Source organism: Oxyura jamaicensis, chromosome 3 (genome assembly GCF_011077185.1).
Source record: "Oxyura jamaicensis isolate SHBP4307 breed ruddy duck chromosome 3, BPBGC_Ojam_1.0, whole genome shotgun sequence".
NCBI lineage: Eukaryota > Metazoa > Chordata > Aves > Anseriformes > Anatidae > Oxyura > Oxyura jamaicensis.
In genome coordinates, this window is record NC_048895.1 from 23,958,311 (window position 1) to 23,984,099 (window position 25,789).

General features: G+C 37.4%; 2 protein-coding genes across 2 annotated transcripts in view; one reads left to right on the top strand and one right to left on the bottom strand.

Moving 5' to 3' along the window:
* Positions 1-495: 495 nt before the first annotated feature.
* On the bottom strand, positions 496-12,929 carry BPNT1 (3'(2'), 5'-bisphosphate nucleotidase 1). Its single transcript, XM_035320619.1, has 9 exons — positions 12,732-12,929; positions 10,855-10,979; positions 6,757-6,861; positions 6,412-6,519; positions 5,830-5,878; positions 4,600-4,691; positions 3,978-4,175; positions 2,990-3,095; positions 496-1,650 (listed from the first exon to the last, which is right to left on the bottom strand). Exons 2-9 carry the CDS (start codon positions 10,969-10,971, stop codon positions 1,502-1,504), a joined length of 924 nt encoding a protein of 307 aa, XP_035176510.1. The 5' UTR covers positions 10,972-10,979; positions 12,732-12,929; the 3' UTR covers positions 496-1,501.
* Positions 12,930-13,019: 90 nt separating this feature from the next.
* IARS2 (isoleucyl-tRNA synthetase 2, mitochondrial) overlaps positions 13,020-25,789 on the top strand; it is a 28,458-nt gene continuing 15,688 nt past the window's right edge. The window contains exons 1-12 of the mRNA XM_035320617.1: positions 13,020-13,254; positions 13,356-13,478; positions 14,542-14,698; positions 15,592-15,740; positions 15,828-15,877; positions 15,976-16,085; positions 16,171-16,261; positions 16,627-16,742; positions 17,744-17,913; positions 18,834-18,924; positions 19,143-19,294; positions 20,240-20,400. Of these exons, the coding sequence (XP_035176508.1) occupies positions 13,060-13,254; positions 13,356-13,478; positions 14,542-14,698; positions 15,592-15,740; positions 15,828-15,877; positions 15,976-16,085; positions 16,171-16,261; positions 16,627-16,742; positions 17,744-17,913; positions 18,834-18,924; positions 19,143-19,294; positions 20,240-20,400 (1,565 nt within the window). The 5' untranslated portion in view covers positions 13,020-13,059. The remainder of the gene's footprint in view (positions 13,255-13,355; positions 13,479-14,541; positions 14,699-15,591; positions 15,741-15,827; positions 15,878-15,975; positions 16,086-16,170; positions 16,262-16,626; positions 16,743-17,743; positions 17,914-18,833; positions 18,925-19,142; positions 19,295-20,239; positions 20,401-25,789) is intronic.

Genomic DNA, 25,789 nt, shown 5'->3' on the forward strand with positions numbered 1-25,789 from the left:
TGCCTATGGTCGTCAATTTTAGCTGATGATACCTAACTTCCTTCTTCCTGTTCTCTTCTGTATTCAAGGAGGCTGGACACTTCAATCCTGCTTCTCTAGCCCTCACATCTATGGGGGAAGTTCATTTTAGATGGTCTTGTCCCCTGCTCTCTCTTTTAACCTGTGCTCCATTGGAGGGGAACATGGTAGTGTCAAGTTCACTTGCTTGTATAAAGGCACCTGGAACTTTTGCTCTCAATTTGGACATGAAAAATTTCAAGTTCAGGCATTTCTGTTGTCCCCATATATGTGAAAGTATCCTAGGACCCCCAGTTAAGATGCCCCTGGCTCTCCAAGACTGAGGTGGCATAGACCCTGCCAGAGGAATTTCAGATCATCAGAGGGAACCTGGGAATTCCTTCCCCACACAACATTAACTCCAGCACACACTTTCTAGTTTCAAGTGTGCTAACTAGAAATGTAGCAGAAGTGGCAGTTACAAATTACCTAATGGTCTCAAATATATCAGTGCATTTAATACCTCATAGCTGTAATCGTGTCTATTCTGTACACAACTTTAACTTGGTTGATACATACCTTGAACTGATTGAAAGACAGTCTTTCATAAAGTGAGAGTGGGCACTAAACACAAGAGAATCTTAAAATATTCGGTAAGCAAAATAACATGTATGATCATAAAACAGCCAGATGAAAAGGTTACTATTGGCTGGTTGAGTTCAATGAATGCAAAAATATCTTTTAAATAGCTTAATTGTTTTGAAACTATGAAGCATATAGAATCCCTCTAGAACTGACTTAAAACTACCCTAGTTTGGCTAGATAGAAAGGACCACAGCATCATTGTAAAGGATTACATTAATTACTGCTACATATGTCAGAAGTCCTACAGGAAATAAATTACCTCAGGAGCTGTCTGTATTGAAAACAGATCCTGTTCAACAACTTTAAGGGAAGCCAAACAAAAACCTACCAGCTTAATTCCATCCTGAAACACATATGCCCCTGCCTGTAAAGAACACATTTCACTTCTGAGAATCAAAACAATCAACTTTATAATAAATGGGTTGATGCAGACAGGAAATTCTTACTCCGTTTGCATTTAACACAATAAACTCTTGTTGAGTACATACAACAGAAAACATTCAACAAAATTTGGTAAATGACTTAACATGATTTTGTGCCCTGAACTTGAAGGTGATTTTTGGATTGCACTGTTACAATTAGCAGTAGTTAACCAGAGTCATGTCATATGAAGAATGAACACTCCAGTTCCAAAGAGCAGGGAAAACAACTATTGAAGAAATGTCATTATTGTGTTATCTGCTAAACACAGCAAAACAATCTGATCCCACATTTACGTAGACAGTCTGCAGGTAATTTTGAAAGTAATGAACTGTTTAAAGTAATAATTAGGTTCAGATTTTGTAAAACAATTTCAAGCTCAGTTATCTTCTTTCTTTTTCTCCAGTCTTACTTTCTCGGCTTTCCAGGCTTTACTGCTTTAAGGCACAAGAGATTGTTTAACGGTGTTAGGAACACGACTGGCATAATAGTCATAATTTCTCAAGGTGGCAAGGACCCCAGCTGAATTCATGTGTTTTACTTCCTTGTTATACTGAAATGAGTTTCCATGGATATCAGTTATCTTGCCTGAAAACAAAACAAAAACATGTCATTCCAGCAAACAGCAGTTGGAGAGGTATAATCTAAATTGTTTTTAAAGTGATATAACAACAACAACAAAAAAAAACAAACAAGAAAACAAAAGTCAGCCATTCTTTGAGGTACAAATGCCTGTCTTTAGATGTGAAATATGATCTTTTTGCCCAGTTTGAGCAAAACAGTTTTTTATTCACTGAAACCAAATAACGAATGGGTTGTGTTTTCTTTCAGCAATACTTCAATTCCTCATGTTTCAGGAAACAGAAAACAACAGCTCTCTCCTATGGATAAATTAAAATGCTTCCTGAGTATTTAATACATTGGCAGTTGACAAGAAGGAAAGTAAAATTCTCAGTTCAGGTAAAAGCCAGGGTATGTCTATACCACAAACTACAGCATAAAATAGAAACAGCCCAGCTGGTTTTAAATGAGTTTGGAGAAATCACTTAGCAAGAGCAACACAGATTTTAATGCAAGCTAATTTAACCACGAGATACCTGCATAACAAGGAGGCTAAATACAGCACTGTGCTGCCCCAGATTGGTTGTTTTTTTGTGCCTGAGCTAACCTGTTTAAAGCTATCCTAGTTATCAACACTACCCTGTAGACTACAGAGGAGATAAATAAATCATGTTGTTGTGAAGCCCATAATTTTGCTTGACAGAATTCAGCAGATTAAAAAACAATATTAGCATATACTGGTTATCAATGCAAACAACAGGAAAAGTATAATAATATTATATTCAAATTCTTGTTAGTCAAGACTTTTCATAACTTCTCTAACCCATTCCTCCCTAGAAAGGTGAAGTAACTTATGTTGGCTGGAGACCACTAATTTTACTGAATTACATGAATGATTCAATTTTGGAGTTTGTATATCCAAGGAACAACTGCATGAATTAGCCTATTTTTGCTGTTATAAAGAATGCAATATCCACATGTTACACAACAACATATTGCTGATAATGAACTCTTGCATCTAGTTAGTAGGACAATGTGATTTTACTGTATAGTAGTAGCCAACAGAAAAATAAATGCAAAATTTTGGAATTAGGTTTTTTTTTTTTTCATTACTTGACTATATTAGTGCAGAGTAAAACAGATCATATAATTCTTTCCTGAACATAATTTGCTGCCCCTTTGGAGTTACTGTTGATTTCAAAGGGCTCAGCCCCTAGTGAACCATAACCACACATACATACATACTGTAATTTTTCTTTCCAAATACATGTTTTGAAATTATCTTCTTTCTGTGAAAAGTATAAATGACTTTAAACTGATGTAGTTTCACTTATCTCAGATAGGATTTTGAATACTATTAACTCACCTCCCACAGCATGTAAAATAGCTTCAGGTGCACATGTATCCCACTTCTTGCATCCAGGACTAGCATATACATAAGCAGATGCCTTGCCTTCTATAAGCTGAATGATCTAGTATGAAAACAGAGTGCTAATCATTGCAAAGAATCTAGGCATTTAGAAACAGTGAAAAAATAACACCAGGAAACTGGGATTAGATCAGTTTATTCCATAAGTTTACTCTTAGAAGATAAGTACCACTTATTTCCTTTCACATATTACAGAATATATATATATATATTAAGATTTAGAAAGATATACTGTATTACCATCCCAAATGATCTATTTTGATTGTTATATAAACAGTCTAAAGGGTGAAAATCTTCTTTTAGTTCCAGAAACAAGATTCCTCATCTTGTGCAAGTATTACAACAGTAAAGTGGAAACTCTGTGTTATCTTAGAGACATTTGGGCCTATGCATGTGTTTGAAAAAAGACATTCAAGGGTCTTTCTGACATACATGACAAAAGCAGGCTCTCAAAACTGTGGTACAAGAGTATTCCCTGTTTGCGAATAAGGTTTGCAAAGGACATATCACTGTGTACTGTTCCTACATTTATCCTTAGACATGTGTTTCTCACAGGGCTTTTTCTCCAACTATCCAATGTGAACAGCTGGAAGAGTCTAGTTATGATTAGTTATGATTACACTGAATTCCCGTTAGTCATCCTGGTCTTTTCTTACATTTTTATTTTCTCTTCTGGAAACAGAATACTAGGGAAAGACAGACTTCAGCTATGCCCAGCACAGCCATTGTTACAATACATCTGTACCGAATTTTGACTCCTTACCCCATGGCAGACTGAGTGCTAGGAAAACAAGTCATGCTAGGGAAGGAGGAGAAAGTCTCCTATACAATCATGCAGGTGAACAACAGTTTTCTTGCAAAATTCTCCTTCTTCTACCAAAGGTACCACCTCCCAGTCAAACCAAAAGATACGGAGTTTTCATACCTTATTTCCTGCTCCTCCAACTCTGATGACGCTGTCTGGGTTCATAGCACTGATGCAGTCATTTACCAGGGCACTGCTGTGAGAACGGGTGGTAACGATGATGTGTTTGCCAGCAGGTGCTTCTGTGAGCTGAAATCCAAAGGCACCTAGGCCCAGGACTCCCCAAATTGTCCTGCCCAATGCAGCATTAGCTCCTGCCTATGGAAAAGGTACACAGGTCCAGATGATGGTTAACCACAACGGTCAGTATTTAAAAGGCAAATAGAAAAGAGTAGCTAGAGACATCTTTCCATCTTAGGGAGTATAACATTAATACTGGGATACTCATTTAAATCGTGGCACTTAAAAGAAAATACTCTAGAGCCCAGAGCAAAAAATCAGGACACCTCAGCTCTCTTTCCCTCTATGGCAATGACATGTCATACAGCCTTCAGAAGTTCATTTACCATTTCTCATCTGTGAAATTACGGTGAGGCATTATATTCTGCCTCCCTTGATTGATAAATTAATATGTGCATATTTTTCTACTTAATTCTAGTTTCAAGTGTGCTAACTAGAAATGTAATAGAAGTGACAGTTACAAATCTCTTTATGCTCTCAAATACATCACTGCATTTAATACCTCATAGTTGTAATATGGCTGGTTAATAACTCCTGCTATTGCTTTGCCGCCATAAGCAATTCCAATGAGAACCGTTACATGGTCAAGGAGACCTGTAGAGAAGTAATATGAATATAGTTATGATTGAAAAAGAGAAGGTATTAAAAAAAAAAAGTAAACCTTCAATAAAAGTCCATAAATTGATATGCAAAATGGTATCTTAAAAATACAAACACTAATCAGGATTTTCTGGTGTAAAATGTTGTTTGATTTAGTCAAGTTTGCCTCAAGGTCTGCAAAAAACACTCCAGATAGAATTTCTCTAGCGTGAGCTAATGTCATCGTTAATACATAATGAGAAAAGTTTCAAGGTACAACTACACAGCAGAATATAGAATCATAAAATCATAGAATGGTTTGGGTTGGAAGGGACCTTAAAAATCATCTAATTCCAACCCCCTGCCATGGGCAGGGACACCTCCCATCAGACCAGGTTGCCCAAAGTCCCATCCAGCCTGGCCTTGAACACTACCAGGAATGGGGCATCCACATCCATCTCTGGGCTTCACCACCCTTTGAATAAAGTATTTCTTCCTTATACCTAATCTAAATTTGCCCTCTTTTAGTTTAAAGCCATTCCCCTTTGTCTTATCACTCCACTCCCTGACAAAGTCCCTCCTTTAGATACTGGAAATTTGCTATAAGGATATGATGTCACTTATCTAAAACTTGGAGTCTAAATTCCTTAACAGTTTTCAAAACCAGCAACTGGATGACAGTTTTACATCTCTCTCCCTGAAAATGGGGAAAAAAATCTCACTAAAAGATTTTACGTTAACCGATTAAAAGATGCAACAGGAAGCTAGGTCATTTGAATAGTTTGAAGACGAGAATGTAAATGTAATTAAATCTCCTGTGTGTACAGGAGATTTAATCCTCCAGTTCAAAGTATATAGGAATTTCTAAGTTTATTTAACTAAAAAAAAAAAAAAAATTAAGACAACCTGCTAGCAATTAAAGGCAGCCCTTTGCTCCTTGAAATGATAAAAACTGATGGGAACTTGGCCCATCAGGGATATTCAATACTGGTTGGAACTGAATGTAATGATTAAAAAAATCCACAGTACTTACAGAGTACAGAAACAAAATCAGCCTTATGAAACAATATTGTGTGAAGCTTCTATCATTAGTGTACATACTACTTTATTGCACTGCTGTAAGTTTTTGAATCTGCAGAACTGAGAAACCAACCTTCAGTGTACTCTTTGGTTCCATCCAAAGGATCAACCCATATTACAAGCTGTTAAAAAAATAAAAATTAAGGAACAGCATAAACAAATACAAATCATGTAACAAACACACAAGCTATATATTTTACTTTAGTGTTTTTATTTCCTTACAAAAGAGAGTAAATAAATACATTCAAATTTTTAGCATTATGATATAGGACTGAAGTCTACATTATTAGTATTTTAGAAAAAAAAAAACTCTTGAAAGCTGATTGAACTTGTCAGCAAATATCTTAACAGAGGTATCAATGTTTAAATTGAACATGGAAAAGACATTACTTTCTTATGTCCAAAGTCAATTTGGTTCAAATAAATTTGAATCACAAGTGGTAAGAAGCAAATTTCCATTTCCCTTTGTTGTACAAAGGGATACCCAGCATTTCCAGCTCCAGAGGTGTGATTCTCAAGGCTATATTTCAGTTTTCAGATCAAAAAGAAAAAATGGCAACATTAAAATAATCTTTCTTCTTAATACATTATTACTTAAAATCAGTGACCAGTAAATAGAATAGTGTAAAATATGAAAGCCAACGTATGACATTACCTCTTCCTCTTTAATTCCTGTGTACTGAGCAGGACAAGTTTTCTTCAATATTTCTTCACAGTGTCCATCTTCAATTAATTCCTCATCTACCTCATCAGGGGGTAGTTCCTAACAAAAGGATTCTCAAAATTATTATAAAAGATGCCGAACTCACCTCAATTTGCCTTAGAACTATGGATTGGCTTGGAACTTACTTGACAAAGCTAATGCAATGGAAAGATAAAATGGAATGGATATATTTTTTTTTTTTCTTCCGAAGAGATATTTCCTTAAACTTGCCAAAGTAAATTCCACTGCAAGTTACCACATTCTAAATTTTTAGTATGAAATAAATCAGGTACTTACTTCTTCTCCTATGATTGTCACGTTGGGAAACTTCCGTGACAGTGAAGCACAAATGCTCTTTTGTACCAGTCGGTCAGCTTTGGTCTGCAAGTCATTGGCTCCACTCTGTCAAAGGATGGATAGAAACTTTGGTACTTCAAAACAAAAAAAGTATAATGACTCATATTGTGCCCTGAATATCTACCTTGTAAAGAAAAAGTTTAATTTGACAAATCATTAACCTAATAAATAGCCCTGAGAGAAACAGGCTAAAGAATGGAAGACGCAGAGTTTCTCTCCCTGTATACCTCAGAGCTAAGACACACTGGTATGATACTGGAACAATACATGCCTTATGTGCTGTGTTCTTATTCATGGATGCAATCGTACTGAATGTATATTTGTTCAAATATTACACTACATAAAGAATAAATTAATACAAGTATAAACCCAGATACAAGAAGATCGAAAGGCAGAAATTAAGGTGTTAACAGGTAAAAATAAGTATTTTAAGGCACACTGGAAAGATAGAGCAAATTACGAAAGAGAAGAGAGATAGAGGTGTTAGTAAGAGGTGATTTAAAGGTCCAATTAATCTAACTTGTAGTTCTTCAAAACAGTCATCAATAGTAGCTGGACAAAATGTCTTCCTAATAAAAAAAATGTAGAAGGGCTACAAAGAGAAGCAATACAAATGGAGATCTTTGAGTTGACTGGGAGAAAGAAAACTCTGAACATCAGGAGAGGGAGTGGAGGAGCTAGCTAAAAATTCAAGTGTCCTTGGACCACTTTTTCCTCATTGTGATAAATGGATGGGAGGTCCCTGTTGTGAAGGAAAAGGTGGAACACTGTCTTCCTAGCTTTTCTAAAACTTTCAATAAAGCCAGATGGAATTGGTCTCGAGGTTGCTACCTGCAGAAAGTGAATGAATGATGAGAACTTTATGTTCTTTTGCATCTCTCTTCTCTCCAGACTGTAACGCATAGGCACATACAGGTTCTCTCTCTTACTTACACTCTCTTTCTTCCCCAGCAACTTTTGATTAAAATCTTCCAGGAATTCTTTGAGATTGCTAGCTCCTCAGACAGGAACCTTTCCTGTTGGTCACTGTTTTCAACCTGATTTTGTCTGTTTGTAGTATTCACAAAAATCAAGTAGGTACAATCAGTGGTCTTATTTAGAAGCTGTATCACCCATTACTTCTGCTAGCTTTTGTTACACTGTATTTAAAATTATTTACTTGATCGGAGTTCAAAATTGTTTGCTGGCTTTATTGTATTAGAAAATGATTAAGCAATACATCTCTGATTTACTGAGAAATAATATTAAACCTCCTGCATTTTTTTAAAAATGAAACTGCACTAAGCTGATGAAACCAATCAGTTATTTTTAGTTAAAATTACCTTAACCTATGTGGACTCTCAATAAATTTTTAAAAAAGGGGGAAAAAAAAAGAAAAGTAAGCTTAACGAAATCTGTTTATGCATTTAAAGTTAACCAGGTAATCTAACTACAGATAATGGTTCTTTTGAATCTCTGAACAGAAGTATTTTAAGGCTTACTAATGCAACTGCACTACAAGATTTTCCAAGAGCCTAATAGCAGGTTATGTGAGAAAGCATACTGTATTTGTGTTTCTGAGAACACTGCTATGCATTTAGGTTCTTTTGAAAATAGATAATTACCTTCCAGGTCTTCTAATTTATCTCTCCCCATACACCTGATTTTAAATGCTTAGAAAAAAAGGAAAGAAAAAAATGCAAATGTTTTCTCACTGGTGAATATAACTGATCAAATGGGAATAAAAATAAAAAGAAAGCTTTCTTTTTGCATCAACTGTTTGAAGTGACAATAAAAGTCATAAAGGATCAGCCTTCTCTGTACAACTGGCTGAAAGTGCTTACTTCCAGAAAAACGTAAATATCAGCAAGAGCTTCAATGTAAAGACCAAAAAGAACCATGAAAAGACCAGGGCAGGTTCCTGGAATGTGTTGATGATAACTTCCTTCTCCAAGTGGAGCCAACAAGGAGAGGTGCTATGCTGGACCTTGTCCTCACCAATAAGGAGGGGCTGGTGGGGAATGTGAAGCTCAAGGGCAGCCTTGGCTGCAACCACCATGAAATGGTGAAGTTCAAGATCTTTAGGGCAGTGAGGAGGGTGCACAGCAAGCTCATAACCTGGACTCCAGGAGAGCAGTCCTTGGCTTCTTCAAGGACCTGCTTGGTAGAGTACTGTGGGACAAAGGCCTTGAGGGAAGAGGGGACCAAAAAAGCTGGTTAACATTCAAGGATCGCCTCTTTCAAACTCAGAGGCAAGGTGGCCCAACAAAGAGGAAGTCAGGCAAAAATTCCAGGCGGCCTGCATGGAAGAACAGGAAGATCTAGGCCAAAGTGAAATACAAAAGGGAAGCCTACAGAGGGTGAAAGCAGGGACAAGTAACCTGGGAGGAATACAGGGAAATTGTCCAAGCAACCAGGAATCAGGTTAGGAAAGCTAAAGCACTGACAGAACTAAATCTGGTCAGGGACATCAAAGGCAACAAGAAGAGCTCCTGTGAGAATGTCAGTGGTGAAAGGAAAACTAGGAAAAACGTGTGCCTTCTCCAAAAGGAAATGGGAGACCTAGTTACCCAGCATATGAAGAAGGCTGAGGTAGTGAATGATGTTTTTGCCTCAGTCTTCACAGGAAAATGCTCTAGCCATACACCCTAAGTCACAGAAGGAAAAGGTAAAGACTGGGAGAATGATGAACCACCCGGTATAGAAGAGGATCAGGTTTGAGATCAACTAACAAACCTGAAGGCGCACAAGTCCTTGGGAGCTGATGAGATGCATCAGCAGGTCCTGAGGGAACTGATGGATGTAAGCCACTGATGTACTAAGCCACTGTCCATCCCATCTGAGTAGTCGTGGCAGTCTGGTGAAGTTCCCACTGACATAACCTCCATTTTTAAAAAGGGAAAATAGGAAGACCCTGGGACATCTTTGCTGGGGACATGGACAGTGGGATCGAGTGCACCGTCAGCAAGGTTGCTGATAACACCAAGCTGAGTGGTACAGTTGACATGCTTGAAGAAAGCATCCAGAGAGACCCTGACAGGCTGAAGAGATGCACCTGTGTGAACCTCATGAAGTTCAACAAGGCCAAGTGAAAGGCCCTGCATCTGGGCTGGGGAAATCCTAAGCATAAATACAAGCTGAAAACTAAAAGAGAGTAGGTTTAGATTAGTTATAAGGAAGAAAAATTTTACTCAGAGGGTGGTGAGGCACTGGAACAGGTTGCCCAGAGGAGCTATTGATGCCCCATTCCTGGTAGTGTTCAAGGTCAGGTTGGGTGGGGCTTTGGGCAACCAACCTGATCTACTGGCACGCATCCCTGCCCATGGCAGAGGGGCTGGAACTAGATGATTTTTAAGGTCCCTTCCAACCCAAACCATTCTACGATTCTATAAAATAATACAAATACTTAATGCAGACCACAACATTGTAACAAGCCCATATAGCTAGAATTAACCTTAAAAATTAATTCCACCACTTCCAGTACTGCAGTCAGAACCCAGATCCTGGTTCATCAGTGCAGCATACTAACTTACAGCAAATTAAGAATTTCACGCAGATTATTGTAATTTCATGTCTATTTTCTATTTACAATTAATTCTGAAGCACCAAACTAACTTTTAAAAGCATGATTTACAATCTGTTTCTCTTTTTATTAAGAAAAAAAAAATGGTTTGTCCTAACCCAAAATTCACAAGGACCAGTAATGTATGCTGTACTACAGATGTTAGAACACGCGTATGGAAATTAACAGGAAAGATGCATTAGTATGAACTCTGATTTGAAATTTGGATTTGCTATCCAAAGCTTGTGTTTTGTGGGGGAAGTCAGGAAAAAATAATATGTTCCTTTTAAGCATAACATCCTTCAGAAATACCAGTCAAAATACACTTCTACTCCAATGCTCTTTTAATCTTTTAACCAGAATTTTTGTACCAAAGACGTGAGGTTGAGCAACTTGAATTGACTGTATTGCCCTTCCCCAGTTCTGATCTTCAGAAATACTAGTTTGACCTGTATCTTGATAAAAGAAGCGGAACTGGAACAAATTAAAAGAAATACCTTCTCCACTATCCCAAGGTCTCCTGCAGCCATTACATTTCTAACAATTGTCGCAGCTTTTTCCGCAACGGAATATGCAGAGGCAACCACACGCATAAGCAGAGTTGGAGATGCCATACTGAATGCTGAAAAGAAACAAAACCAAATTTGCACACTTGTTTTAAGATATGGGATGACAAGAAGGAAAATATTTTATATAACATTCCAAACAGATACAGTATATTTAAGCTGAGTAGGAAGGGGGAAGCGAATTACAGTGAGTAATTACAGTGAGCTGTGACTTTTCAATGCAATTCACTATGCCTTCAATTCTGAATTAACAAATAACTATCCCTGAGCTAAAGGCCAGTAATCACCCTTTCCTCCCAGGTTTTTGATACCTGGAACTATTACCAGGAATAAGGAGTACTGGCAATCATTCTGTAATATTTAAAATGCAGAGCTAATTGCTTTGTATGTTTTCCTTACAGTTTTTCTACCTGCGTAAACTGCATGTTTTTTTTGGAAGAGCTCACATACATGATTTACTTCCAAGGAAAACACATGAGCACAGAGCTAGAAAAAATGCAAAGGAAGTGATTAATCACTGAATAGAATACGATAAGTATTAGGCTTCTTTTACAGTCAGATTATTTGCAGCACTTTCAGCAAGTATTGCTTAAGTGGCAATAAGTCGTTATACAACACCGCTCCTTTCTTGCTTGAGATATCTACTAAGTATAATGTAATGAGGTGATAAGTCCAGCTACTGTATATGATGCTGATGTGACCCCAAGTTCACCTCTATTTAAAGCAAAGGCAAAAGGCAACGTTAGAGGTATCAAAATCCCAGATGCAACTGGTTTAAGGACCTTTTCAGCATTTTAGAAACACTGCAAAGGTATCTCTAAAAGTTAGAAGATCTCTGAAGCTAAAAGAGTAGGCCAATTGTATAAGTATATTCAGAAAGCACGGTTGCTAATGTTAATTATTATTATTTACTGCTCATGGGTGGGAGCAAAGTGCTCTGGAGTCATGCAGAATAGCCAGGGTCCATACCCAAAGCATATTCTGTCTTAGACATGCAGCAGTGGTTACAGAGGAAATTTTGGAAATGCTATCTGTGGCAAAAAGCTGCTCTCAAACAACTGAAAAAACGTAGAGCAAGTATGTGTCACAACATGTGGAAAGAAATATACTATTATAACTTACCCCCACATGAAATAAGGCAGAAAGAAGTAAAATCAAATATCATTGTGAAAACATCTGGATCACGAGCACTTTTCAGAGCAGAAAAATTAGGACAATTAGATGGGAAGCTGGGGCTAAAGAACTGAGCTTAGAAGATAATTCAGGTTTTAACCTCAGCTCCCCATCCTTTGTGTGGCCTTTCACTGCACATTCACTTCTGCTTCAGAAAGCAAGATTAAAACTTAATATTTTACTGCTTAGCGTATCAGATGTTTGCATAAAGATTCAAAAGCCCCAGAAAACAATGAAGAAATGCTGCCTTATGCGCTAGAAGCTTGACCCAGTCTGTTTCTTGCACGCATTTTTCTTCGATTTTCTTATGGGAAACAAATCTTTCTTTCTGTGGAGAAACTCTCTGAATTCTTTAAGCAAACTTTAAGATATCCCCGTGAAAGCCAAGATTTACTGAAGAGAAACGCGAAATGGCAGGTTCTACACCCCTCTTCACAGCTAATGAGACACAGAGAACGCTATTAGAGCAGAAGGTGCCTTATATTTCTATAGGGCTGCACCTCCCGTGTGGCATACCTCCCCGTCTGCCAGGCCTTGACGCGTTCTTCCTGGTGAGGGCAGTTTCTGGTGTATATTACATTATTTTCAATAACACAACCGCCCCCCCCCGCCCGCAACCCCCAGCCCTCACTCACCCGCTCCGGCCCCGTCCCGGTGCTTCCCGGCCGCGCTCCCCTCTCCTTACCGGCCCCGGGCCCGCCCCTTCCCACCGCAGGCCCGGCCCCGCTCCGCAGCACGCCCTTGCCGGCCCGGCCCCTGCCTGTCGCGACACACGACGGCGACCTCGCGGCAGGGTGACGCGACCCAAGGGGCCGTCCCTTCGCATCCCTCCCCCGAGCCTCCTTCCCCCGTGGTGCGGCAGGAAAACGCGTTGCGGCGCGGCGTGTCCCTCGGCGCGACCCGTCGGCGCCTGCCGCTCTCCGTAGCGCAGGCGGAAGCGCGGCGGAGCGCGGAGCCGCGGGGATGCTGCGGGCCTGGCGGGCCCCGCTGGTGGCGCGGGCCGGGGCCCGGCTCCGGGCCGGGGCCGCCTCGGAGGCCGGCGGGCGGCAGCCCCTGGCCGAGGGCGGGTACCGGGACAGCGTGCTGCTGCCCCGCAGCCGCTTCGCCGCCCAGCTGCCGGGCCGGCTGCAGCCCGACACCGAGCTGGAGACGCAGCAGGTGGGGTGGGGGCCTCGCTGCCGGGGCACGGTGCCCTGCCTTGGCGGTGCGCAGGGCGGTGGCAGCCGGTGCCGGCGTTTGTTTTGTTCTTCTCTCCGCAGAAAAGCGGCTTCTTGGAGCTGTACTCGTGGCAAAGGCAACGGAAAGCGAAGCAGGAGTTTTGGCTCCATGACGGACCCCCGTATGCCAACGGAGACCCCCACGTTGGCCACGCGTTGAATAAAGTAAATGCTCGCCCGTGCTGGCCTCTCACTGCCTCCTGTAACGAGCCGTGCGCTCTCCTTTACCGTTTGTGTTAATCACAGCTCCAGGTAGTTGGGCCGCTAGTGGCATGCAGGGCTTGTAACTTTCATTTCACAGATAAAAGAGAGTACCGTGGTGACACAGGAACTACACAATACCCAGTTGGTATAGATACACTACCCTGACATAGCTAACATATGCCAATGTATCACACCTCTATGCTGTTCACTTACCATGCTGAATATTTAAGTAAATGAGTAAGCATTTTTAGACAAAGTGTAGCCTTTAACTCATTCCCAAACCATTTCAAAAACGCACAGTTTGTGTTTAATGAACTTACCACACATAAACGGTATGAGTGTATACTTGTATACATGTACTTGTAAAAATGTTACTGTAATGCATGGTTGCCCTGTGCTTTATTCTTCCTTTTCTGGGTAGTTTGCAATTTCATTATATTGTATTTAGCCTTTTATTTTATCTGGGTATCTTCGGTAGAACCACAATGATTCAATGTTGGTGGCTTTTAAAATATGCATTTCAGGTTCAAAATAATACTGCTAAATATGTATGGGTATGTTTAGATTCGATCTTGAGAATGGTAGTGTTGCATATACTACAGAGTGGAAAAGAATAAAATTTGTCCCACATCTTCTTAAGGTACTAGTGCAAAAGCCTGGACTTCCGAAAACCCCAGGTTTTGTTAGGTGATCGTTTATATCAAGAAGAAATAATGTGCACTAGGCAAACTAAGTCTAGCTAAATGCTGCTCAAAAATGAGGGCGAGTAGGATTTCCTCACTTAAAGTCCTGCAAGTTTATAAGCTGCACCTTTAAATTATGCTGAATGTGAATTCCTTTGCTGAGAGGTCCTTTGAGGTTCTGCCAAAGTGTAAGATGACGGGCAAGAAAAATCAGAAATATGTTAACTGTAAATTAATTATGTTGCCTTTTGTATTTCTTTTTAATTCTAGCATCTTAAGTAATCATGTCGCTCTTCCACATGGGGGAGCTAAAGTGCTAACTGACCCTTCTGTCTTTCCAGATTTTGAAGGACATCACTAATCGTTTCTACATGATGAGAGGTTATAAAGTACATTATGTCCCAGGATGGGATTGTCATGGATTGCCAATTGAGTTGAAGGCATTGTCAGAAGTCAAGGGAGCTGAAAATCTTTCACCAATGGAAATTAGACAAAAAGGTAAACTATTATTTGCAGTATCCTTATTGGAAAAAAGTTGACTTAGATATTTCTACATCCTACTCATCATATTTTGAATTTTATTTTTTATATATAGCTTTTGTACTTTATTGTGTGCTTTTTTTTTCTATGAAGTATTGGTGCCATTTTTGAGGATCACTGTATGTATTTACCAAGCAGACTGAGTACTGGCTTCGTCAGCCCAGTTTGGCTCAATATCATACTTAACAATGTATCTATTAACTCTGCTATTAATAATACTACAGAACTATAAGGGTGATCATTTCAGAGGAAGTTGGTCTGCATTATATGGAAACTTTCAAAAGAAATTCAAGTGCATTACGTATTAAAAGACATTAACATTCAGCTGCAAAACTATTTGCAATGAGCAATTGAAATCGCTTTAGCGTGAAATTGCAGCAATGTAGTGGGCTAACTATTTCATGTGCATATTGCATTGAAAAGTTTAGATCAGCATCAACAGAGGCGGATTTTTTCATTCTTATTTTCTGTTACTTCATAGTGCATCTTGAGAAATTGTCTTTATGGTTATATGTTTATATGTTTGGTTATATGGTTATATGTTTAGTTTTTTCCTCTCCCTTATAAAGGCAGCTTATCTTCTAGAGACGTTTGTGCTGCACATCCTCATATTAGTCAAAAAATGCCTTCTCTAGGTCTTTTTACCCTTTGTGGTCACTTTATGTAACTAATTCTCTGAAATAGATAATTTTTTGATCCTTAATAATTATTTGATACATATTAGTAATCAGTGCGTAGTTTCAATATGCTCAGCTCAGGCTCTTCTCAAAAATTCCAATAGCATATTTTAAAAGATACTGTATTTACCTTACTAGACTAAATCATATACTTAATGGAACTCTTCCTTTCAGCCAGAAAATTTGCTGAAAGCGCAATTGAGAAACAGAAATCTGCCTTCATTCGTTGGGGTATAATGGCAGATTGGGAGAACTGCTACCATACATTTGATCCAAAGTATGAAGCGAATCAGCTGAGAGTCTTCCACAAGATGTATGATAAGGTATGCTGAACTTCTGCTGAAGTATGTTTTGATTTGTGTACTGAGTTTTGATTCTCTTAACTTTCTTTTTTTTTCTCTCCTCTTTAGGGTTTCATTTATCAGGACTATAAACCTGTGTTTTGGTCTCCTTCAGCAAAGTAAGAATCAACATGCTATTTTATCTCCTAACTTTTAACGCGGATATCGACAGCTTTTCATGTTCAAGTGTGTTAACGTATGTTTGATACCTACCCAGAACAGCCTTGGCTGAAGCAGAGCTGGAATACAATGAGCAGCATGTCAGTCGTTCTGCATATATAAAATTTCCCCTGTTGAAGTCACCACCTAAGCTGGCCTCTGTGATAGGTATGATTCTTGGATAGATTTTAAGCCTTAGTGCTTTTATTTTTACAATAATTGTAAATAAAGCACTTTTTATTTGCATCTGTAGATGGATTGTCCCCTGCTAGTGTGCTAGTCTGGACCACACAACCGTGGACTGTGCCAGCGAATCAAGCAGTTTGTTACATGCCAGATTCAGCGTACGTCTTTAGCTTAGTTCACTGATCTGTGTCGTTTCTTACCAATACTTGACAGTAAAATGAAATTTAAACATTTTGGGCAACCGTTAAGTTTTATTTAATGCATCTTACATCTTTTTTAAGTGATGCAATTGTAAGCTTTGTTCTGTATCTCTATTAATATACTAATTTCTTCTTTCATTTTTGGTTATTTTTTCTTTCTTGTGTTGTTCTATCTTGAGGTTATTTTGACACTGAGTGAATTGAATATGTAGATCTTTAAACCCATTATGCTGTGGTTTTAGAGATTAAGTGTTTGAACAGTTTTAAGCTTTCTGGTGTTTGTTATTATTTAGTATCATCATAAATATATATTTGCATTGTAGATACTCAATTGTGAAATGTGCAACTACTGGTGAATACTTAATTCTAGCTGCAGATAGAGTTGAGTCTATAGCTGCTGTTTTGGACACACAGTTTGAGGTTATTTCAACATGCAAAGGTAGGTTTTAATATTGTTAATCTTAAGTTGCTTAGAAATCTTCCATGTGACTGAAAACTGATTCAGTTTTGATGTTTTGTTATCTTTGTTTATATTCTGAGAACATGCTTCGCTGAAACAATATGAAGAGTAGTTGTCAGATTCAATATCAGTGTGTTGAAATCTGCGATTGAGACTTTCAGATACAAAGTTCTTTTTAAAATCTGGATTCACACTTGGAAAATTTAAACATGGAATGGAAATGTGTTTAGGCTCAAAATCTTCATTATACTGACTGCAGTATGTCTGCCTTTCAGCCCTTGTTCATGAGAATAAGCAGCTAGTTACAAGTATGCTTACTGACTGCCTGATTGCTAAATTCTATGAAAACTATTGAAAAAAATACCTAGCACAACATAACTGGTAGTGCTGTTAGCCATTGTTGTCATTTAAGATTCTTAAGTTTCTTCTTGTTAAGAGGTGTCTTAAACTTCCTTCATAACTATGAAGACTATGCATCTGTTGTCTGTACTAAGGAACTAAAGCCATTAAGTTTGTATCCTAGCGTACTGCACAGTAATATTTCTTAACAGGCAGACTTCTGATTCAGTGTTTTGAGTTGGGATTTAATGTCATTTGTGAATTTTATTCATTTGCCTATGTCTGTGATGCAAAACTGGAAATATGTGTATCTAGAGGAGGTGAGAAATCTGTTTCTATGACTTTTCATGTTATTCTAGTGTTTTGCCATGTCTTATTTTTGAGAGCATTGTCTCAGGTGGAAGAAAAGCTTTTACTTCAAAGTAAAACAAAAAAAGGTTTGCAGAATTAAAAATGCAGATTACTTGAAAGCATTTGGATGGGGACCCACGAATAAGATAAAATAGTATTAAATATGAAAGTATCAGCAAGCATATGCTGCTGCTCAGTTGTTCCATTTCTGCTCTCTGATGAGACAAGCTAAATGCATGAATCATTTGTCTATTCTCTCCTTTTTTCTATTTTTTTTTTCTCCACACCAGGTGCAGATTTGGCAGATGGTTCCTGTGCTCATCCTACAATTCCTGGCAGAGTATCTCCCCTGTTACCTGCAAATCATGTGACAATGGCAAAAGGAACAGGATTAGTTCATACAGCCCCAGCTCACGGTATGGAAGACTACAGTGTAGCTTCTCACCATCAGCTACCCACGGTACTTTTTTCAGCTTTTGCTCTTGATTTCCTGTAACTGTTGATCATGTGCCCATAAAGCTATTGTCAGACTTCGTGTATGAATCTTGAAAATGTTTAAAAGCATTCAGATAAGTGTATCACTAACAGTCTAAAGGAATGCAGGACTAAGCTTAAAGTGTGTATCACAATAAAAGGATAAAGTTTTTCAGCCATCTGCTAATTAAAGCTTCCAGGAAAGCGATAGAAGTTATTTTTTTGCTGTTGTTTCTATGTGTTTGTTTTTTGTGTGTGTGTGTGGTTTGTTTTTTTAATGTTATCACAGGCAACAATTCTGTCAGTACAAGCTGTGCCTTGCAGACTAGTAAATTACTGGTTACATAGGTATTACTATTATTAATAATTACTATTATTTTTCAGCAAAGCTTGGGGTATTCTTGAATAAGGAAAAAAAATACAATTGAGGGAGTTAATTATTTTTAATGAATAGTATCCTTGTGTACCAGTGATTTTGAAACATGTATGCTGTTTGGTTATGCATGATCAGTTTTTTTGTTGGAAGTGAAAATATAGGATGCTCTTCTCTTTTGCGCTTTTGAAGAGGTGGCTCTTGAGATGTTCTAAAACCTGTTTATTCTCTTATTTCTTGTTTTTGTTGTTTAACTGTTAATCTGAAAAATCATTGAAATACCAGGGAATATGCTGGAAAACAGTGTGGAATTTTTGCAAACATCATGGTGTTTGTTTCTTCTCATAGATCAAAATCACTTGTCTGTTTGGTAAACTACTAAATTGCAGTTTGTTAGATTTGAAGTGTACTTAAATATAACATAGTTTGCTTTTCATCAGAAAAGTAGCTACTTAACTCGCTTTTGAATACCAAAAATAGTAATTAATTGTCATGTAGTATTTTATTGATATGATTAGCGTTTTTATTTTTAGGAGTGCCTTGTGGATGAAAGCGGATATTTTACTGAAGCTGCAGGTCCTGAACTTCAAAAGAAGAATGTACTTGAAGATGGAAATGAAGCTGGTGAGAGTATTTAATGTTTAGCCATTTGTTACTTTATTATCAGTTACATTCCTGCAGGTTCTTGAGGGTTCATATGAATTTAAACATTTGTATGTTTTGAATATGGATGAGACACAGGCACTTCTTATTAGGTGTCAATTGTGGAAAGAAATGAATCAAGGTTAACAGGACCACTGTGGTCAAATCTGATTTGTATCTTGCCTCATTTTTTCTCTCAGTCATTAAGATGCTTCAAGCAGCTGGGAGTTTGTTGAAAGAGGAGAAATACGTGCATAGCTACCCGTATGACTGGAGAACTAAAAAACCAATGATTATTCGTGCCAGCAAGCAGTGGTTTGTAAACACAGCAAGTGTAAAAGCTGCAGCACAGGTATGTTTTACATTTCTTGTGGGACAAATAGCAGCTGATGTCATTTGGAATCAGGAAAAGTCTTGCTGTAGGTCACTCCAAAATGTGTTTTTCTCAAGTGTTAACACATACTACCTAGCTTACAAGTAGTAGTTGTTTGTAGAAATGATTAATGCTGTCATTTTATTTTTTGTCAGTAACGATGTATTTCAGGATCAATAAAACGACTGAGATGTTTTTTCATAGCATTTACAGGGGATGCATAAGATTCTTAAAGAACTACTGAATTTCTTTCCCCCAAAAGTGTTGTTATTATGTTTTTTTAATTATCTTCTGATCTAATACCTTTAAGCATAGTATTTTTGACTCTTGTAAAGTTACTTCTGTTATTATAGTAGCCTTGCATGGCCATATGTCTTTATTTGCTCCTCTGTTCATTTGGCCAAGGTCTTATTTCAAATTACTTAAAAGCACTTTCTTTTTTTAAATGAAATTATGTATATCAGCACAGAAAATCCTGACCAGCACATTGGGCTGTCTTCGGTAACAGTGACTTTATTCTAATTAGGGCATGAGTCATTCATTCCATGTCTGTCATTGTCTAGAAAGAAAAAAAAAAAACACGACAGTTATTCAATATGATTGGGTGTGAGTTTCAAGATGTAGTTTCAAAGACACTATTAAGCATCAGATAGAGATACTGAAGCCACTTTTAACTCTAGGGTGCGTCTGTTAGAGAAACAGAACTGGCAAAAAATATTGTCTGGGGACATGTACATGGAGTGTTCTAAGTATGTTACTGAAGAGCAATGTGTGGTGGAGTACATTAAATGTGACAGTTGCCTGAGAACATACTATTCAATACTGGGAGTAGAACTGTAGGCATGTACCTTTTTTACTGATAGCACAAGCACTTTGTGTTTGAATGCTGAATCTTGTTCAACAACTCACTGTCTTACTTTATAGGAAGTACTGAAAAAAGTGAAAATTGTTCCTACGTCTGCAGTGAACAGGATGCTAGAAATGCTGGATAGAAGGACGTTTTGGTGTATATCACGGCAGAGATGTTGGGGTGTTCCCATTCCTGTTTTTTATCAGAAGAACACGGGAGAAAGCCTGATAAACAGGTATTTATCTAACTTTATGTACTGAAAAATGAAAGAAAGAGCACTGTGGTACTACAGTTATAAAATACTATGAAACTTCTACATATATAAGTATAAATACATTTTATTACTTGCAATTGTTTATACACACACCTAATTCAGTTAAATTAATCAAAAAAACATTACTATGTGAATATGAATATGACTTTTTAAGTGATAGGAATCAATTTAGTTAGGTACTTAAGTTATCTGAAGAGTCCTCTTGATAGTAATTGAGAGTCCTCTTGATAGTAATTGCCACTTTCATCTCCCATCTTCAAGTTAAGTGACCTGGCATTAATTAGTCACTGGCTTTTACATTTAAGCAAGGAATAAAATGCAAGTTGTAGCTAGTTTATAGATATAGATTATAGATGTAAATTGTAACTGTAATCTTAGCACTATGAATTGAATAACATAGACATTTTGTCAAAATAACTTTTCAGCTTGTCAGTTATTGAAATTCAGTAACTGACACTGAGAAATCTGAAGAGGAATAACCAAGTCAGTTGCAAAATAAATAACTATACTTTGTTTCAAAGTAAAATGAGAGTGTTTTTGAAGAGACAGCCTCAATAAATGTGAGTGACCTTTGGCTGTATGAGTTGGTAGGTAGGTTTAATGCTTCAGGTGCTAGCCTTATTCTGCCATCTTTAGGTTAAGTTAACAGTAGCCAGTTATTGCAAACATTGCATGTTGCGTATGCCAGGCAGTGTAATGTAGAAGAAATCTAGCTATGTAAACAAGAAAACTTAACCAAATGCAATCCTTTTTGGCTCTTAAAAAGTGTAATAGGGTGCTGCTTGCACCCATTTCGGGAGCAGAGGAGTATTCGACTGTGAATATTCATTAAGAGATTATTGGAGATCTACATTCATTGCTTTATTCCGTAATTGTGTTCTGCCTTAATATCTGCTAGTGTAACTCCACTGTATACATCTTAACCTCAGATTTTTTTTGGTGAAAATTCATTACAGATAGTAAGATAACACAAATTGTGTTCCAGAACTTTTTTTTTTAATTATTATTGTGTTGAATAAATATACTGTAAAGAGCCAAACTTGTTTTCCAGAGGCTAGACTGAGAACGTAAGTGTAGTGGATAGTAAGGCTTGGGGTGTAGGAAGGAGAGAATGGACTTTAAGCAGCTAGTCCTAAGCTTCACCTGGTGTGATAGGGTGTGTTAGGTGCGCAGATAAGTACTTTGCCTCTCTCACAGCAGGCAATAACTGTGAGAAATGACTACAATAACTGTAGTCGTTTATGGTACTTGAGTAACGCTGAAGCACATCAGGAAATAAACAGATGGAGGCTCTGTGGCGTGTGAAATAATTTTACCTGCAAAAATTGTTACTATATTTTAAAAGAAAGTATATGTTCACATCAAACGTTACAATTTCTGATGAGTATTTATTGTAGTCTATCTGCAGAGTAGGCTTGATATGTTCCTTGTATTTGCTTAAAATTGCTCAACGTGCATTGTTGCAACAAAATAAGAGTATAGTGAAATACAGTTTAGCAGTTCTCAGTCAAACATGAAGGGCACCATGAAGCAATAACTCCACCAGGTGTTAGAGGAGCTGTCCCCCAGTGGCTTTTAAAAAAAGATGTCTTCTGTAAGCATTTTGAGCTGTGTGAGAGTATCACTGGAGTTGTATATGTGCCTGTCAGGACATTCTGATGTGACAGACTGTGTGTGTAGGTACCAGGCTAGCAGTTGCACATGTTAGTGATTGAACAGAGGGATGGTATGGCATGTTTGATGGGCATTGATCAAGGGGAAAAACAAATAGACTTATTCAATATACTTGAAAAGTTTAGTTTTATTTCATTCAACTGACAGCTTCTGATGCTCATGTATAATCAGTACTCCGTACTTCTAAAATATTTTGCAGTAAAGGTGAAATTTTCAAAGAAAAAGTGTAGAATACTTGTTAAATATGTAAAGTTAGCCATAGCAGACTTCTGCAGCCAGAGTAGGAAAAGTGCGCAGAATATTGGCCTACAGAAATGACAGGCAAATTTTGAAAGCAGTCTGTCAATTCATAGGTCATTTTCCTGGGCACCAGTTCTTACTGAAATACACAAATAAGCCCAAATATTTTGTTGCATTTGTGTTAGCATTTTTGAGAATAAGCTGCTGACATATTTCCAACACTTGAGAAGTTTCCTATGTAAATTGCACAAAAAAATATAATTAAAACAACAATAAATAACTTACATTTCAAAACACAAGCTGTTTTCTTATCTTGAATGCTGGATAAATATGCTTCCAGTAGCATCTGCTCCGCAGTCTTTGAGTGGCTATCAAAAGTAACAGCATCTCCACTGGAAGTCAGTGTAGTCCACATGGAGTTGCTGTTACATTTGAGAGCACCAGTGGTCTGTCTTGAGCGATCCTGTCTTATGTATCACCTGTAAAAAAGACTTTAAAAAAACAAAAAAATCCCTAAAATAAATTGCTGGATTTCCCTCTGTAAGTCAGACCATATTCATTTGGTATGTGAAGGTCTGCAGGAAACTTCTATTAAAATGCAACTGCTGATCTCTAACAGACAGGATTTTTGGTAACTGAAAAATATTCTGTCTAATGTGAAAGCTAAGAGCTAGATTTTAATATTACAAATAAGATTATATGCAACAGGTTTGATGCCAGATATCCATTTGAGTCTTCCCATTTGCTGCTGTGGCCCCATATAGCCCTTAAAGAGATTTGAATATATGATACTGTTGTCTGAAGTTATAAATTTAATTTTCTAATGAAGGTTAGATCCATTAGATATAGAGTGTACCTTACCACATTGCAATCAGGAATTAAAAAATAGTATAAAATAATAAAAACCTATAAAAGACGGAGAAAATAATATTTTTTCATGATTGCAATTTGTGGTAAAAATTATGAAAAATAAAGGCACAAGTCTGCAATCTTTCTGCACAAGGAGAGAAAAGGACTTTAAATAGAATAAATGCACAAATGAACACACTGTTTGATTGCTTTTTTGAGGAAATACTCTGATTCTAGAAAATTGTGTAAATAATGAAAAAGGAGAAAAAGAGATCCAGAAGTAAAACTAGAGATTTATATTTCCAGTAGCAGCTCAGACCAGGCAATAAATGTGAGATACATACTTTTATTTTTATCTTGTGCATTAACTTATTTTAAAATTTGCTGTTCAGAAATTTGTAATAATAATACCAATTTTGCAGATAAATATTGCAAGGGTTATTCAAATGCCTGAGAACTCATCCACTTCTCTGTGACTCTGATTAGCAAGTAACTTAAATTTCTGATATATGAAAAAAAATGGTTTTGATATATACCTACCCTGCATTCTAATTTGCTTTTTAAAATATGAAAACATTTCAGTCACTTGTAAGCAATAGCAACTTACCGTAGCGTAAATACTTACAGCTGAAGTATAAAGATTTGTATGAAAAAGGAAGGTAACTTGTCTTCTTTACTGTCGTTGGAAAAGAGGTCGAGAGAACATCAGGAACTGTATTCTTCTCCTCCTGGCTATATCTTAATGCTGTCTAATTTCTGTTAACACATTAAATAAGTGTTCAGCATAATCAATATCAGACTTCAGAGTGATTGGCTGGTGTCGTGGTAGCGTGAATTGCCGTAGGGGTTTCGGTGTTAAAAACATAGCGAGTGACACGTAATGCAAGTTCTTCTAGATACGGTGTATGAATACAGGGCAAAGTTTTACAATGGTGTTTATTGCTAACTCTGTGAATTATCATGCTCACGTTGAAGCCCACAGATTATAAAGTGATGAGTAGTTATTTGAGAAAGGTGGTTTTTCACTTGCACCTTGAATAAAAGTACTCTGCAAAAATCTTCCTCTTACAATACAGATATCTTACATATAGTTAGTTACTTCTTTCTCTTGTGATCACAGCTAGTTGTGTGGATCCTGGGAGAACTTAGAGTAATAGGGTGGGGCTTTTGTTTGTCTTGGATTTTTGAAAATGTAGGAGGAAAAGGTTTCATGAAATCATATCCTCGTAGTCTTAACTATCTTCTCTTTAATATGTTTGATTGGATGATGGTTCATGTTTACTCATTTTCTGTGGGGAAACTGAACATAATGGAAAACATGCACTGCCAAAATATTTTTTACTTGATTTGATACAGTGATAGAATTTTGGGAATATTGAGCAATAATAAGTTGACCTATCAGTCATGGACTCCTTATTTCTTGTAAGTGATTCGTAACACAAATTTAACGTCGTAGTTGTCTGGGAACGTATCCACAGCATAATCATACCTGCTAGTCACATCTGTCACGAAAATGTCTTAGTATTAATTTATGAAATTATTTCAATAAACTTTTACATCACATAACGATACACTTGGTGAAAGGTTAGTTCATATTATGTTTTGTAGAAATGGTGTATGTACAGTGGTAGATAGTTGTAGTGTGGTGTTGGCTACTACACTTACGGTAAATGAAGACAGTTTTTTATAATGGTTTCCCAAGGGAGACTGACAGCAGTGTTTTACTTCCTTCTTGTTCTTCCCCCTGCCTCTGATGAGAAGAGCAGTTCATGCTTACTATGGGTAATATGGCTTGCACTGCCATAGTGCTTCTGTCCCCATGTTGCTCCCTCTGCAATTAATTTCCTCAAATATGTGTGATAGACCATAATCTCCACTGAGGAGAGATGTCTAGAAAAAATGCTTCTTTTCACTCTAGAAGAGTTAGGTAGGTAGTGAGTACTCAATTTAAATACAGTCTTTTCCTCTCATTGCTGCAGGACAGTGAGCATTTCCTATGAGATCTGAAAGGATCTGATGCATATTAAAAGTACATGTATGTATCTGTACCTATACATTTTATATATATTAGATATTCTTTTAAATAAAGAACAATCTTGATTAGAGACTTTTTTTTAACAAATGCTGTCATATAGCTCATCTTGATCTAAGTGAAATGTTCACCCAATAGAACTATTAGCAATTTTAACTTCAAAACAGCCTTGCCAGCAGCAAGTTCCCCTCCAAAAGACTTAAAAAATTTTTATTCAGACACTACCAATGTAAATCACCAGCCTATATACGTTCTGAAGAACAGGCATTGTATAGAAATGTACTGAATTTTATGACAGATCTTCTCACGCTAATGAATAACTGTCAGAGTTCCTTAAGACTGTGTTGTTAGTTAGTTTGCTTGCTTTGAAGCTGAAGGAATCAGAGAGCTACTAAACTGAACGTAGATTTAGAGCAGCTTTGGCACATCTAGGCTTTTGCTCTCCAGAATGAACCAAAGGGGGGTTTCAGGGGTTATTCCCTTTGGAATCCCTCATTGGAATCCCTCATTTGTCAGTACCCTAGTTTTTTTTTTTTTTTTTTTTTTTTTTTTTTT

Excerpts from the sequence above, each read along its gene's own strand:
- BPNT1 (XM_035320619.1), bottom strand. The coding sequence starts at position 10,971 with ATGGCATCTCCAACTCTGCTTATGCGTGTGGTTGCCTCTGCATATTCC. Across the intron at positions 5,879-6,411 it reads CAGGAATTAAAGAGGAAGAG|CTTGTAATATGGGTTGATCC; the intron begins GTAATGTCATAC and ends TTTTTTTAACAG. Across the intron at positions 4,692-5,829 it reads AACCAAAGAGTACACTGAAG|GTCTCCTTGACCATGTAACG; the intron begins GTTGGTTTCTCA and ends ACTTCTCTACAG.